Raw genomic sequence first — 14,449 nt, 5'->3', positions numbered from 1 at the left:
AAGATAAGAAGGGAGAGGATAAAAGCTTATATTCTCAACACCATCAATTTAGGCAAATCTAGTATTTTAGAAGGTTCTTCATGTACAACCTGGAAATGTACATTAACAGGAAACTTTCTGCCCACTCCTTGCCTCTCCTTTTCCCATCCATGTGTCTGCTGGGATCTGTCAGTAGGTGGAAAACATTGTCATTGTTTATAATGCTCTTAAGCCTTCATGGATGTGAATGACATATATTTAGAAATCAAAATAAAGCTTTAGGAAGATCTTCAATTTAATGGAAACTAGTCTAGTCATTTGGGAACCACAAGAGCTTTTTAGGGAAAATCTGCCTCTGCAAGTTGGAGGAAGTGTGGGTGTATTGGAGTCCCGGTGACACCTTGTGATGTCAGTCACCCCCTGCCTGAGGTTGATTGGCTATGAAAAGCTGAAGCAGAGTTTAAATTCCTGCACCATCAGAGAAGTGAACATCAGAACATCAACACAAGAGTGGCTTCACTGGGCACAGATTTCCTCTGTGAGAACTTCAGACTCATTGTTGAGACTTTTGGGGAAAAGTCTTTGTGAACTGAAGAGGGTAAGAAATTTTCATTTTTGAAAAATTTTAAAATGACTTCTGCTATGTTTGGAAAATATTAAACATGTATACATGTTGAGAGGCGTTATGCCATGCAGAAGAAAGATGGGGAGAGCTGAGCCTTGGGTTAAAATGATTCCCAGTTTTGTGCCTGATGTTTATGCCACAGCAAATAATGATATTCAAGTGACATGTTAAGTCAATAGAACCAGATGTTCTCTATATTACTCTAATTAGACCTCTGCATTCAGGAGGCCTATGGAGAGTCATTTTGAAGATTAGCTTTAATTAGCAAAACAAAATTTTACATTTAGGTTTTATGGATATAATGACGTTCATGGCCTACAAAACATTATGAAAGAATCTAAAGTAGACTAGCAGGACTTCCAAAATATAGTCTTTTAAATTAAAATCATTTAATGCTATTCATCTAGATAGTATCCAATAATATTCATTATGAACTGAGTAACTGAAAGAAGATGCTAAGACTACTGAAATAAACCAAGGATGTGATAATTACAATATTTTTGTATTGTCTACTTAGGTATTTGTGTTAGCATGATGCCTTGCAAACAGAATGCAATAAAATGTTGAGTATAACTATCTTTTAAAAACATTTTCTAGCGTAGAAGACTTAAGAAATATATGTTCCAATCCATGTGTATTTTTATTTACTGCATTTATTCCACTTCATCTATATCAGAAGTGTCTGTCTTCCATAATAGAAAATGGGAATTGTGGTCAGGCAATGCATTCTCTGTTACATCTAGAAAATCCCGCGTGTAATAGCAGTACTTCAAGCAACCTGTCTTTTCTTTAGGAGCAATAGCTTCTAGTGAACCATACTTTCTGTTTACCTGAGGGCCAAATGCACTATCCTACTTTGATGTGCTTGGCTGGTTAAAATGTGTGAACAGTTTTCTAAGGGCATTAATTAGTCCACTTACCTACCCCAAAATGGTAATGTGGACCAATGTGCCTCAAATGCTTAGACACCTTCCAAATTTGAATTTGAATTTTAGGGCACCTTGGAGTTATTTTAATGTGGTTGAAGGCATATGATGTGGGATTGATTGTAATTGACCTCAAGACAAATATAATTGGAAGGATTTGATATTTTTATTGCCTTATTTGTTTGGTTCTCTGAAATCCTGATGTAATCATATCCTGGCCAAATTCCATTTTATTTTAAAAAAGTAATAATGAGGGGCACCTGGGTGGCTCAGTCAGTTAAACGTCCAGCTCTTGACTTTGGCTCAGGTCATGATCTCATGGTCTGTGAGTTCAAGCCCCATGTCAGGCTCCATGCTGACAGTGCAGAGCCTGGTTGGGATTCTCTCTCTCTCCTTCTCTTTCTCTTCCCCTCCCCCACTTGTGCTTTCTCTCTCAAAATAAATAAATAAACTTTAAAAAATAAAATAAAAAACACTAATTGAAAGCCTAAATTAGGGTTAAAGATCTGACTGACTTCTTTTAATGCTTGATGGCAGACTATATATTCTATGAGAGGCAACTTCAGCTCTTACAGGACCCCAGGGTGTCTTTTATTTTTGTTCAGGAAATTATTGCTTTAGGTCAGGGTGCTAAATGGTATTTCTAGAAGCACAAGCAAGTTATTGCATCTTTCTTATGTTTCATAATATTCTATCCCTAAGAAACTTGAACACTGGAAACACATACTTTCTTTGCAAAAATACACAACATTCATTAGTTTAGGGCACCCCTTAAGATTTTTTTTTCCTATTTAGATAAAAGAGAATCAACAAAACAAAACAAAAACAGGAGAACTCTATTGGCCTTTATCAAGTCTGGAATATTGCTAGCTTTCAGAAGAACATCAGAGATTATCACCCTATTCAAATTTCACTTTGAAAATTAAAATGGTGAACAATCTAATTTTCATTCGACCTGTGACACCAAAACCATTAGCATGTAGTTATTTTGAGAATATCACATTTAAGGGAAATGTTCCTTAAGAAATGAACCTATGAACTTAAAAAAACAAAACAAAACAAAAAAACTTTGATTGTGGGAACTAAGGGGAAATAGAGTGGAGGAAAAATTTTCCTCTACTCTTGTAGGGTCTCCAGCTAGGTTTAAGAATTAAACTGACATAAATCAGATTAGCTGGAGAAAAGCAAACATGTTTCATTAACATTTTTACATCTCCATGAGAGCCTTCATAAGAGAATGAAGACCTGAAGGAGTGACCACAGAAGGCTTTTCTACCTTTTAGATAAAGGAACAATATACCCGTAAAGAACTGACAAGACAAAGGGCTTTGGGCTGGGATGTAAATTACAGGGAAGTGATTAGGAAGACAGGATTAGTTTAACAAGGTTTGTACAGATTTCTCTCAGCCTTAACCTTTCTTCTCTCAGGATGAGAATGTCTTCCTTCCTCTTGGTATAGTGAAGCCAACTTTCACATGGGAGTTTCTTGCTTTCAGGAAGATAAAGGAGGATCAGAGCATCTTTCTTGCATTTGCTGTTTCCCAAAGGCCTTTAGCTTAAAATAATTTTTATGTCAAGGAAGCATATTTTGGGATGCAAGATATTCCGGTTTCCTTCAGAAGTAATATCTTTTTGAATTAGGTTTGTTTTACATGGAGTTGAGCATTTTCATATGTTTTCTCTGTTAATTTTAGGTAGAGGATTTGAAAAAGAACTAAAAATATCAAAACACAAAGACTAATATGAACTATGCTGAATTAGAATAAAGAAAATAACACAAATGGAGAACAACTATGTTGAAGTGAGATAATGCTCATGATATAAAATGGGAGAATCTATTGGACCATTTGAGCTGAAAGTAGAAATGAGCAACATTCTCAGTTTCCTTAGGATTTCTACTGTTTTCTTGAATGAATTAAAAAATAAGATTAGATGACTTCTAGAGCTCAATGTTACAGACATTATTCAGCATATCCAGACATTAGTGAGCAATGTATTCTTATTTCTTAGATCGGAGATTAAAATCATTCAGAGTATCTTAAAAACAAAAGTGAAGTCTGAAATAAACTTGCAGGATTTTGCACAAAATGTATGGAAATCCATCTGACTAATTTATTAGGGCAACTACAAGGCTAACAAGTGCCGGGCAAATTATTTTTCCTTTAGATCATTTCAATAACCTTTTGCATTAGCATGTAGTACATCTATTTTTAGATACAGAACAAGTTGTTTTCCAAACCACCAGTTCTTGAGGTGTGAAATGAAGCCACCCTTCAGGAAAATACAGTTTGATTTGGCATGTTTCTCTCAGCGTAATTCACAAGTACATCCCAAAGCTCTAATCTTCCTGAGATCCTTCAGTAATGCAAATGACTGAATTTAGTCATTTAAATGAAAGAATTTAGTATAATCTATGTGTAATATATGACCAATTGTAGCACAGTAGATATTAAGAGCTTTCTGGAGCTGTACTATGTAAGCTGCCATAGTAAACCTCTGCAGATCAGGAAGACAAAAGGCAAAAACAATCTATGTTGTTTAAATATTATTTCGAAGTTATAAATGTGACTGAGAAGCAATGTGAGTATGTATATATGTGTGTATATAGACAAATGCTGATGACCTATCGATGGTATCAGTACATTTTGGTTTAGGTGTATATTTGCCAGGTTGCTGTGCCACAATAATGTGCATAATTATCATAAAAGTGAATTGATCAGAAATTTCTTGATTCCTCTTTCTTTACTTGTTCCTCTATTTGTCCTATTTTGTGTTAGGGAAGAAGCATTTATAGACCTTCTCACTGAAGTATTTCCAATTTGTCTCTTAGAAGTGAGGTTTCTTTTTAACCAGTTTACTGAGATATAATTCAATATATACTTTACACACTTGAAGTGTACAGTCATTAACTTTTAGCCATTGCATAGAGCTGTACAACCTTCAGCAAAATCAGTTTTAGAACATTTTCATCACCTCCAAAATTCATTCCTTAACCTATCACTCTCAAACTCTCCTCCAGTCCTGGGCAAACACATCCTTTCTATCTCTATAGATTTGCCTATTTGGGACAGTTCATACAAAAGGAATCATACAATATTGTGCCTGGCTTCTTTCACTCAGTATAATGTTTTCAAGGTTCCTCTGCTTTGTAGCATGTATCAGTACTTCATTCCTTTTTATGGGTGAATAATATTCCATTGCATAGATACAGTACTTTTTATTTATCTATTCATCAGTTGATGGACATTTGGATGAGCTGTGCTTTTCAATGGGAAGAAAATGTCAAAAAGTTAAAGCTATATTTCTTTAGCATTAAGGAAAACATCTTCTGTCCTTCATCACAGGCAGAGTTGCCACTGCCGGCTATGAAGACCAGCATCCTGCTTTTGTTCCTTTGGGGGTTGTCCTGTGCTCTCCCAGTAAGTATCAGGGCAGAGATATATGAAAAAAGATCATTTATACCTAAGATCCCACAATTTGCATTGGCTATAAGCCAGATGGCTGGCTCTAGATGAAAACAGTAGTTTCTTAGGAAGCTGTTTTCTTTAAAATATCATCTGAATTATTCCTTATGCTGTTTATTCACATAGCTAGGATTCTCGTTTCTCTTCATCATCAATGGTTCTCAAAGTGTCATCCCCTGAGCAGCAGCAGCATCAAGTAGGATTTTGTTAGAAATATAAATTCTCAGGTCCTGCCTCAGACCTACTGAGCTGTACTCTCTAAGGATGTGGCAATATTTGGTTTAACATGGCATCTAGGTGATTCTGATTCATGCTAAAATTTGACTATCACTGCTCCTAAGTGTCTATAGCTACTGCCTTGGAAATTTCTCTGTGGGCTAATCATGTATACTAAATTTTCCAGGTAGCCAGGTATCATAATACTGAATCTGAGAGCTCTGAAGAATGGACGGTGAGTAGAAATAAGATTAAAAAATATTTTTAATTTAATATATTAGTATAACCAAATTGGCTCCACTGCAAATGTTGAAACTGCTAATGATTTAATGAATACCTTAATAATCTAAGATATAGGGCTATAATTTCTAGTTCATATGAAAAAAATTAGTTCATATAATGCTTCAACTTCAACTTAATAGTAAAATTTGGTAAGGAGGCATTTTTCCATTTAGCTTTATTTTCATAATGGATGTGTGCAGTAGCAGAAGGGGATGGATGACAGTGAACCAAGGCTGCTCTTTGGAGTGCCAGGTGGCTCAGCTGGTTAAGCGTCTGACCCTTGGTTTCAGCTCAGGTCATGATCTCACTGTTGAGAGACTGAGCCCCATGTCATGCTCTGCACTGGGCATGCAGCCTGCTCAAGATTCTCTCTCTCCCCCTCCCTCCCCTGCTCATGCTCTCTCCAAAAAAAAAAAAAAAAAAGACTGCTGTTAAAGGATTAGGACGAGAGATCTGTTTTACCAGGAGATGTCTGGAAGGCAAGAGATCAAGTCTTAGAAAGTGAGAAGAGAAAGAAGAATGAGAGGATACCAGAGTCTCTGGAATAACACCTAAATGTTGACTGCGTGTTGACTCTGAATGGCTCAAGAACCATTGCCAGGCTGTTCTGTGCTTTACATGAAAACACTGAGACACAGGGAGTAACCTAGTCTGTCTAGGTTACACTGTTAGTAAGTGTTAGAGCCAGACTTTAAACCCAGGTCACCCTGGCTCCAGAGTCCACATTCTCTATCAGGGTGTTATATCCCTCTCAGGAAGGGGCCAAGTCTAGAAGGCCAGTAGGTTCTCAAGATTGAAACTACAAATAATGCTTAAAATTTTATGCTAAGTCAGAGTGTTTTGCTCATGACCTTGTTTCCTGCTGGCTTTTGCACATGATGCAGCTTGGGCACAACACTATTAGTGGTGGCCAGATAATGTCAGAGGCTTGAGATGGGGTCCTGCCCCTGCCTGAGATTAGAATAGACATTGCAGGATTTCTTATATGAACTTTCATCAGAGATGTCTTTCTGCTGGTTAATTGAAAAGTAGCCACTGCAGATCTTCCCTCTTATTCAACCAAACACTCTAGAGTACCACAAACATTTGGCATGAGAAAAATACCAATGTCTTCCTCCCTTTTATCCCTTAATTCCAAATGATAACTGACAGAGTTATCTCTGAGAGCCTGCCATTGTGTCTGCCTGCAGAGTCACAGGGCAAAGACTTAGAGTGATTATATCTCCTTCCTCTGGGGAGATACCCCTGCCTAGCATAGCTGAGAGGCTTGTTAAAGACATGTTGATAGCAGCTCCAGTGCTGTACTCTGCAGCTCATAACCATCACTTAGCAGCTTGGAACCAGGAGGGATTTGAGGATTTTGCTGTGCTTGAGAGAAAGGGGGAGTGTAGATGAGAAGGCACCAGGATTAAAAAAAGTGAAATAAATCAGAACTATGCCCTGATTAAGTTTCAGACTTAGGTTTTTGGTTGTTTTTTTCTTTTTTTTCCTCATGGAGGTGATCTTATGTGATTCAAGAAGTGTTTAGTGGCTTTCTCAATTCAGTTTTATCTACTACTGAATTTTATAAAGTGATGTTCTCAAAATGCATTGTTTCTTTATATCATACTGAAAAATTCTCAAGATGTTTCCAATTTCATCCTCACAGCAAGTCTGTGGAGTATGCACAGTTGTTGCTAATATTCTTAATTTATAAATAAGAAATTGACATTGGACAGGTGAAGGGAATTGCTCAAATTCACAGAGTGACCAAACATTGCAGTTTACCCAAGACTTAGGGGTTTCCTGGAATATGTGAATTTCAGCACTAACATCAGACAGTTGGTTTTCAGGGATAAAACCAAAACCAAGGAGCTAATTGAGACTTCAATCTAGGTTCTAAGCTTCAATGCTGTTTTTCTTTCCTATGTTACATTTCATCCAGGTTGTATGAACAACCAGCTTCAAAGAAAGTATATTTTTTCTCTAAGTGAAGTATCAGAAACACAAAAACCTTCCCACAAGATCTTTTCCAGGCCATTGGGTCACCTCACATTCACTTTTTTTTTTTTTTTTTTTTTTTTTTTTTTTTTGCCATTTCACCACAAAATGTCATACCTCATGTAAATGTAAAATATATGACAAGAAACCGAAAAAAAATCCCTTAAAATGACTTTAAATATTTGCAAGACATGGTCCATCTGTGAAGGAGTAACTTGTTTTTCTTCCTTTTTTTTACAGGGTCATTTGGCTCAGACACCAACACCACCCTTGGTAACTATCTTGTTCATTTTTTGGTCATAAACATCTCATAAAGTAAATTTACTTTAACACTCTTCTCATCACCTTAGGCCATTTGGACAGCAGTAAATCCAAACCGCAAGCAACTGATGTGTATCATATATTTTGCTTTCCTTGGGAACTACTAACAGGAAAAATAAACAACTTCTTTTTCCTTTTAGGAGAGCAGTGAGTCATCTGAAGAAAGTAAAGTTAGCTCAGAGGAACAGGTAATTAAACAGACCTTTCTTAACTTTTCAGACTACTTAGGAGTTGAAGGAAATGATGTTAGATTAAATTACCTGGCAACAATTCTAAATGTAATATTTTCTAACCTTTGGTTATGCTAGCTAAATAGTCCCAGAAAATAAGAAGAGAAAAATGAGTGGGAGAATTCAGATGTTCGTTCCATATATATCACTGGGGCCAGAATGGAGACATTGTGGCTCATATAAACACACACACACACACACACACACACACAAATGGTCATAAACCATGATAGACAAGTAATTGTTCATTTATCACTCTAAAATGTTGCTTTTATAATTGGAGTAGTTCAGATCAGGCAGAGAAAGCCTTCTGGCTCACATGAAGCACTTGCTGGGTCTAGAGACCTCCTCCATGTTAAGTATCTTGTTGGAGGAGAGAATAGGAAATCCCTGAAGAAAGTTTAATAAAACAGCTTCTTTAGTAATGACTTGTCTAAACAGTCTCAATGGTGGTTCTGGGAATGAGAAAAGCTGACTTAGTTTATAATTATATCCCTTTAATAAAAAGCTGGCTTTCTTTCTCTTGCATGCACACTTTTTTTTTTCATTTTTCTAAGACTAAATGTCATTACTTTTTTGGCTCTTCTATTATTTTGACCAAACTCAAACCTGTGGGGCTCCAGAGATTCCAGGAACCAGGTTTCTCCCTGAAGCTTTGAACCATGTTGCACTCTACCCTCAACCAGTTAAAGGATGAATTATTTGGTGGTTTTTTTTTTTTTTTTTTTTACCATTATTTACTAAAGGTTTGTCAAAGCAACAGTCTAGAAATTTACAGGCATAGAATTGGGGCCGTTTTATGGAGATGTGATTTATTGCCTCCATATTCTCTGAGCTCTCAAATGAAATAGTCCCAGTTTGAGAAGTGTGCAATATGTGCCATTGAATTATGGGAACTAAAAAGATGCTTAGTTCCAGCACACCAGTGTAAATCTAGCAATGGGAAGACATGTCATCATTTTGTACTCCCAAATGGAAAGTCAGACATTGATCAGTAGGGGCAGGTGGAAAAATAAAAAAACAAAATTGGCAAGGATGCTCTGCTATGGGGTATGGTAGAGAGAACAGATTTTTCTAGAGCATAATGAATGAAGACTCACTGTCTTTCCTTGTCTGTGTAGAGGATACAATTGTTCGACTTATGGGGATAATCTCTCTGAGCTCACACTTAGAATAAGCTTCCCTGGTGGTCTCACTAGTTGCAGTCTTTTAGGTAAGCCTTCTACGGGCAACTCTGCCTGTGTGGGTGAAGTATAAATACGGTTTGGGTGAGATGTATATCTTACCGTAATATTTTACTATCATTTTAGCTAAAGGTTTCATTATACTGCCCTAGTACATTTTTCCCCCCTGAGTTGAGAAAAAAAAAATATTTGGGTCTTTTAAAAATCACCCAATATTTTTTAAAACTCTGTTTTAAACCAAACAATTTGATGAGTATTACAAACCACCTCTTTAATGTACAAAAAAAATTCTCTGAGTTTCTTCCTGGGATCAGACTTACAATATGATTGGAGTTTCATAAATGTGATTTCTATAAATGTTTTTGAGAAAATTTCTACAGCATTGAGTGAACTGTGTCTATATAAAATAGAATGACTTGAGTTTCAACTCCTCTTCCTTCCTCTTTAACCTCTGGTAGAGATGTTATTGAGCAGTAAAACTGATCATGGGCTAGAAGGAGGGACATAAGAAGAAGAAAGTAGGAAGAGCCTAGATAATACCCTCTGTATCAGCTCCTGGAGTACTGACATGTTTGTTAACCCCAAACTCCAGGCCAATGAAGACCCTAGTGACAGTGTTGAATCAGAGGAGGGCCTTGATGATCATCAACATGTGCATAGACCAGCTGGTGGCCTCTCTAGGAATGGAGGAAAAGAAGGAGATGATAAAGATGATGATGAAGATGACAGTGGAGATGACACTTTTGGTGATGATGACAATGGGCCAGGACCTGAAGAGACACAAGAAGGAAACTCCAGACTCAAAAGTAATGAAGACTCGGCTGACATCACACAATCCAGGGAAGACAGTGCACCGCGAGGGGAAGACAGTGCCCAAGATACTACCAGTGACAGCAGGGACCTTGACAATGAGAATGAGGTGAAGAGCAGGTCTGAGGGAGGTGGCTTTGCTCAAGATAGTGAGAGTGAGGAACACTGGGTTGGAGGTGGCAGTGAAGGGGATAGTAGCCATGGGGATGGCTCTGAGTTTGATGATGAGGAAATGCAGAATGATGATCCAGACACTATCAGGAGTGAGAAAGGCAACCTCAGAATGACCAGTGCTAGTGTCGAATCAAAAGGAAAGAGCGATGAGCAAGCAAGCACTCAGGATTCAGTTGACAGCCAATCAATGGAGTATCCGAGGAGGAAAATTTTTAGAAAGTCCCGCATTTCTGAGGAGGATGACATAGGTGACCTTCATGATAGCAACATAATGGAAGATGTCAAGAGTGACTCCACGGAAAACACCAATTCCAAAGATGCTGGCCTCAGCCAATCCAGGGAAAACAGCAAAAGTGAATCTCTAGAAGACAGTGAGGAGAATCAGTCTCAAGAAGACAGTCAAAATGTACAAGACCCCAGCAGTGAATCTAGTCAAGAGGTTGATCTGCCATCTCAAGAAAATAGTAGTGAATCTCAGGAAGATGTAGTGAGTGAGTCCAGGGGTGACAACCCAGATAATACCACCAGTTACTCAGAAGATCAGGAAGATAGTGACTCCAGTGAAGAGAACAGCTTGAACAAACCCTCTAGTTCAGAAAGTGAATCAGGAGAGGAGCAAGCTGACAGTGAATCCAATGAAAGCCTCAATGACAGTGAATCCAAGGAAAGCCCAGAGTCCACTGAGGACGAGAATAGTTCTAGCCAGGAAGGCCTCCAGTCTCACAGTGCCTCAGCAGAGAGCGAGAGTAAAGAAAGCCAGTCTGAGCAGGACAGCCAGTCTGAAGAAGATGATGTCAGTGATTCTCAGGACAGCAGCAAATCAAAAGAAGACAGCAACTCTACTGAGAGCAAATCAAGCAGTGAGGAAGATGGTCAGTCAAAAAACACTGAGATAGAAAGCAGAAAATTAACAGTTGATGCTTATCACAACAAACCCATTGGGGATCAAGATGACAATGACTGCCAAGATGGCTATTAGCATCAGCATCAGCATCACTAGCTTTCCTAAGAAGTGGCTCTTACATACAGGAGTCTTGGGGGTTGGGGAATAGGGAAATCATTATAACTATAATTTATTGATGTTTTTATCAGAAGGACAACCAGAGGCCATTTCTTTCTGAAAGGAAATGCTGGATATTATATTTGTTTCTAGAGTGTCACCAATTTATAGGGGTTTAAATACTGTCAAATGATACCAGAACACACTCAATGAGACTGGAAGCAAGGAAAGATGTACAGCTTCACAACTGAAATAGTTACTAACTCATTAACATAACAGTTATTGAGATTCTATTACGTACCAGGTACTGTGCTAGGTGCTGGGATATAATGAAGCTTAAGGCTTGTTTCTTGCTCCTGAGGAGCTTATAGAGGGATAAAGTTCAAAAGCTAAAGAGGGATACATATGAGGGAAACAAGAATTATAACAATGCAATGTGGTGAGTGCTGTAAGAGGTATGATCAAAATACATGGCAGCACAGAACATGGGACTAACTGTGCCTTGGATAATCAGGGAGGGCTTCAAAATAGGACACTAGAGTTGGAGCACTGCATAAGATTTCTCCATTGAAGACAAGAGAATTCTGTTTATCCTTGGGATAAGCAACAGTGAATCCTATATGATGAAATATTTAGTTTGTGGAAACACTTTCAAATTACAGCACAGGAGGTATTTTGGATAAACAAAACTTTGTTTTGATGCTTTTTGCGGAATTCCCATGAACACTGCCTCACTTACAACTGGTGATATGATATGGAAGGCTGGGTGGGAAATAGTAGAAAGAGATCCCTCTTTGAATAGATAGAAAACTTTTAGCTTTATTTTTTTCCTAAAGTCAGTCTATGTGCAATGCTGGAAAACTATTCTCTGAGTCTTTTACATATGTTGCACATAGCGAAATTGTGTACATAGAATTCAATTGATTTTTGCCAAATATCTTTTGAAATGTTACCTCAACATAAAATATGTTTTGTAATAAAGACAATAATATCTAGAAGAAATGTGTGCTTATTTTTATAGTGATATTAATTATTAGGAAACATCTGTATTAAACAACTCTTCCTTTAAAACATTAAAGAGTAGTTTCCTTTCTTCCATTAAAATAAATGATTTTCCTAAATTATTTTATGAAAATTTTAGTTATAATTCAGGTAGAATTTTGATAAAATTACTTTATGTGTTGCTTATATTTTATTAAATATACCTGTTAGAGATAAGGAAAAAAGAAAATGAAGCAAGCTGTCAACATTGCTTAAGGCCATGCCAAAAGTTCATAATGTTTGGGTTTAACATTAGTTCTTGCTGGTATCCCAGACTGTCATTTGTGTAAACTCTGGAATCTACAGGGAAACATATTTCTTTTATTTTTGAATTATTTGAAAGAAACTACTGTACATCAGCACTTTTACTTTTCAAATGTGTCCATTGGAGTACATCAGAATTCCCCTACAAATTTATTAAGAGAATCAGAAAGATTTTCTTACCTTCAGTCTGACCCTCCCCATCCTTCCATAAGCTCGATTCCCTTACAATGTCAAAGCTGAGAATATTAGAATATTCTCTAATCCTATCTCCTGAGATTTTAATTTAGTAGGTCTAAAGTGAAACCCAGAATTCTGTTTTTAAAAGGATCCCAGGAGTTCTGATGCAAGCCCATCCACATACTTGTATTTGAGTTCTCTAGCTCAATGGATTAATTAACTGGTTCTAATTAAATTTCCAAGGGTGTACATGTGAGGAAGTAATTAACCTCTTTAGAGAGTTTAAGAAGTTTTGGGACAACTGAGGTAAATTTTGGGGAGTGACTAAGAAAACAGGGGAGAAGCACATTCCAAGCACAGGGAACAAAAGAGTAGATGTACAAAATTGTTCATGGGATGTTAATGTATGACAAAAATATCTAGTGTTACCAAAGCATTGGGAAGAGAGAAGGAGAAAGGGGAAGTGATAAGATAAGAGATTGCTGGAAAGGTGAGCTGGGATCCAACATGAAGGTCTCTGAATGCCAGATTAAGGAGAACAGCCTCATTAGTGAGTACTTGCCTAGAGCTAGGTTTTCATATATGATATACATATCAAAAACATCTTTGACATCGATATTATAATTTCTCTACTCACTTTAAAAAAATATATATATATATAACAAATAGGAGCAGATGAAACACAGAAAAGCTAAGTTAAGTATCCTACACCAAAGTCCAAGAAATAGCAGAGTCTGATTCCATTTCTGTTCAATGATGAACCACTGAAAATTTTAAGCAGTGAGCATTCATGAATATATGAATATGGTCTTATCTGCTTGAAAAATGAGCAAAGAAATGCTACATTCTCTAGTTTCTCTCAGCATGTAAAGAACCTAAGAAAGTGACTGAGAAAGTCACTTTCTAATGGCTTGTTTCCCTAAACCTGTTATTTTGAGAGTCACATTAGTGGAGAATTCATTCTTACTTTCCCTAAAGATTCCCATTAAAAATTTATATGTGTATATATATACGTATATATACATAAAATATATATGTATTTTCAGACCAAAGATTTCTATTGAAGATTTTGTAAAAAGAAATGCCATGGTATGTTGGAGAAACTAGCAATACTGATGTCCAAAAAAGGAAGCTTATACTGAGCTCTTTAGCAAGCATGGCTTAATGTGAAGAACTCATTCAGCCTGGAAGCCACTGATTGCCACAAGGCACTAGACACTGGCTTGTATTGCTGATATCACTGGCAATGACTCTAGATGCTGCTAATAATACTGGTACTACTGATTCCAGCTGTCACTGCTGCCAGAGACCATTCTCCATGAGCCCTGCTTCACTGTATCACAATGAAGTTCTCAATTCAAAGTCCATGGTAGATGCATAAAATTGTCAGATCCTATGCTAAATGCTTATGTACTAGTAAAGGGACCCTAGAAAGAAAGTATCTTCATTTTCAGTTTCTACAACACAAGATGAATTTTATCTTTTAACCAGACATGTAAGGTGGTAACGTATGTGCCATATGTAAGAGGAGGTTCAGATGCTGGATGAGCAAAAAGAATGAAAGATGTCCTACTGATGGGGAGAAGATCCATGTCTACACCCAAAGGGAAGTAAGTAACATTAATGCCATGGGAATGACCAAGTCAACTTCCATGGCTGTGCGTGAGATCCACGTTGGTGAACATAAGAGAAATAACACTAATACCAAAGGGAATGTATGGAACACCAAGGGAATTTCTCATGAAATACAGGGGAACTAACATTTATTGAGCAGAC

At 37.1% G+C, this 14,449-nt stretch overlaps 1 protein-coding gene across 1 annotated transcript; it reads left to right on the top strand.

The window, feature by feature from the left end:
* The first annotated feature begins 509 nt into the window (after window positions 1-509).
* Window positions 510-11,957, top strand: DMP1 (dentin matrix acidic phosphoprotein 1). Its single transcript, XM_042933970.1, has 6 exons — window positions 510-577; window positions 4,875-4,953; window positions 5,402-5,445; window positions 7,713-7,745; window positions 7,934-7,981; window positions 9,800-11,957. Exons 2-6 carry the CDS (start codon window positions 4,896-4,898, stop codon window positions 11,168-11,170), a joined length of 1,554 nt encoding a protein of 517 aa, XP_042789904.1. The 5' UTR covers window positions 510-577; window positions 4,875-4,895; the 3' UTR covers window positions 11,171-11,957.
* Window positions 11,958-14,449: the final 2,492 nt, after the last annotated feature.

This window comes from Panthera leo, chromosome B1 (genome assembly GCF_018350215.1).
Source record: "Panthera leo isolate Ple1 chromosome B1, P.leo_Ple1_pat1.1, whole genome shotgun sequence".
Lineage (NCBI taxonomy): Eukaryota > Metazoa > Chordata > Mammalia > Carnivora > Felidae > Panthera > Panthera leo.
The sequence above is the reverse complement of the archived record's forward strand: the minus strand, read 5'-3'. Positions and strand labels throughout refer to the sequence as shown.

What these genes read in the sequence shown, in the direction of transcription:
- DMP1 (XM_042933970.1), top strand. Translation starts at nt 4,896, where the DNA reads ATGAAGACCAGCATCCTGCTTTTGTTCCTTTGGGGGTTGTCCTGTGCT. An exon ending in AGAGCTCTGAAGAATGGACG is followed by an intron (nt 5,446 to 7,712) that starts GTGAGTAGAAAT and finishes TTTTTTTTACAG; the next exon opens with GGTCATTTGGCTCAGACACC. An exon ending in AGACACCAACACCACCCTTG is followed by an intron (nt 7,746 to 7,933) that starts GTAACTATCTTG and finishes TTTTCCTTTTAG; the next exon opens with GAGAGCAGTGAGTCATCTGA.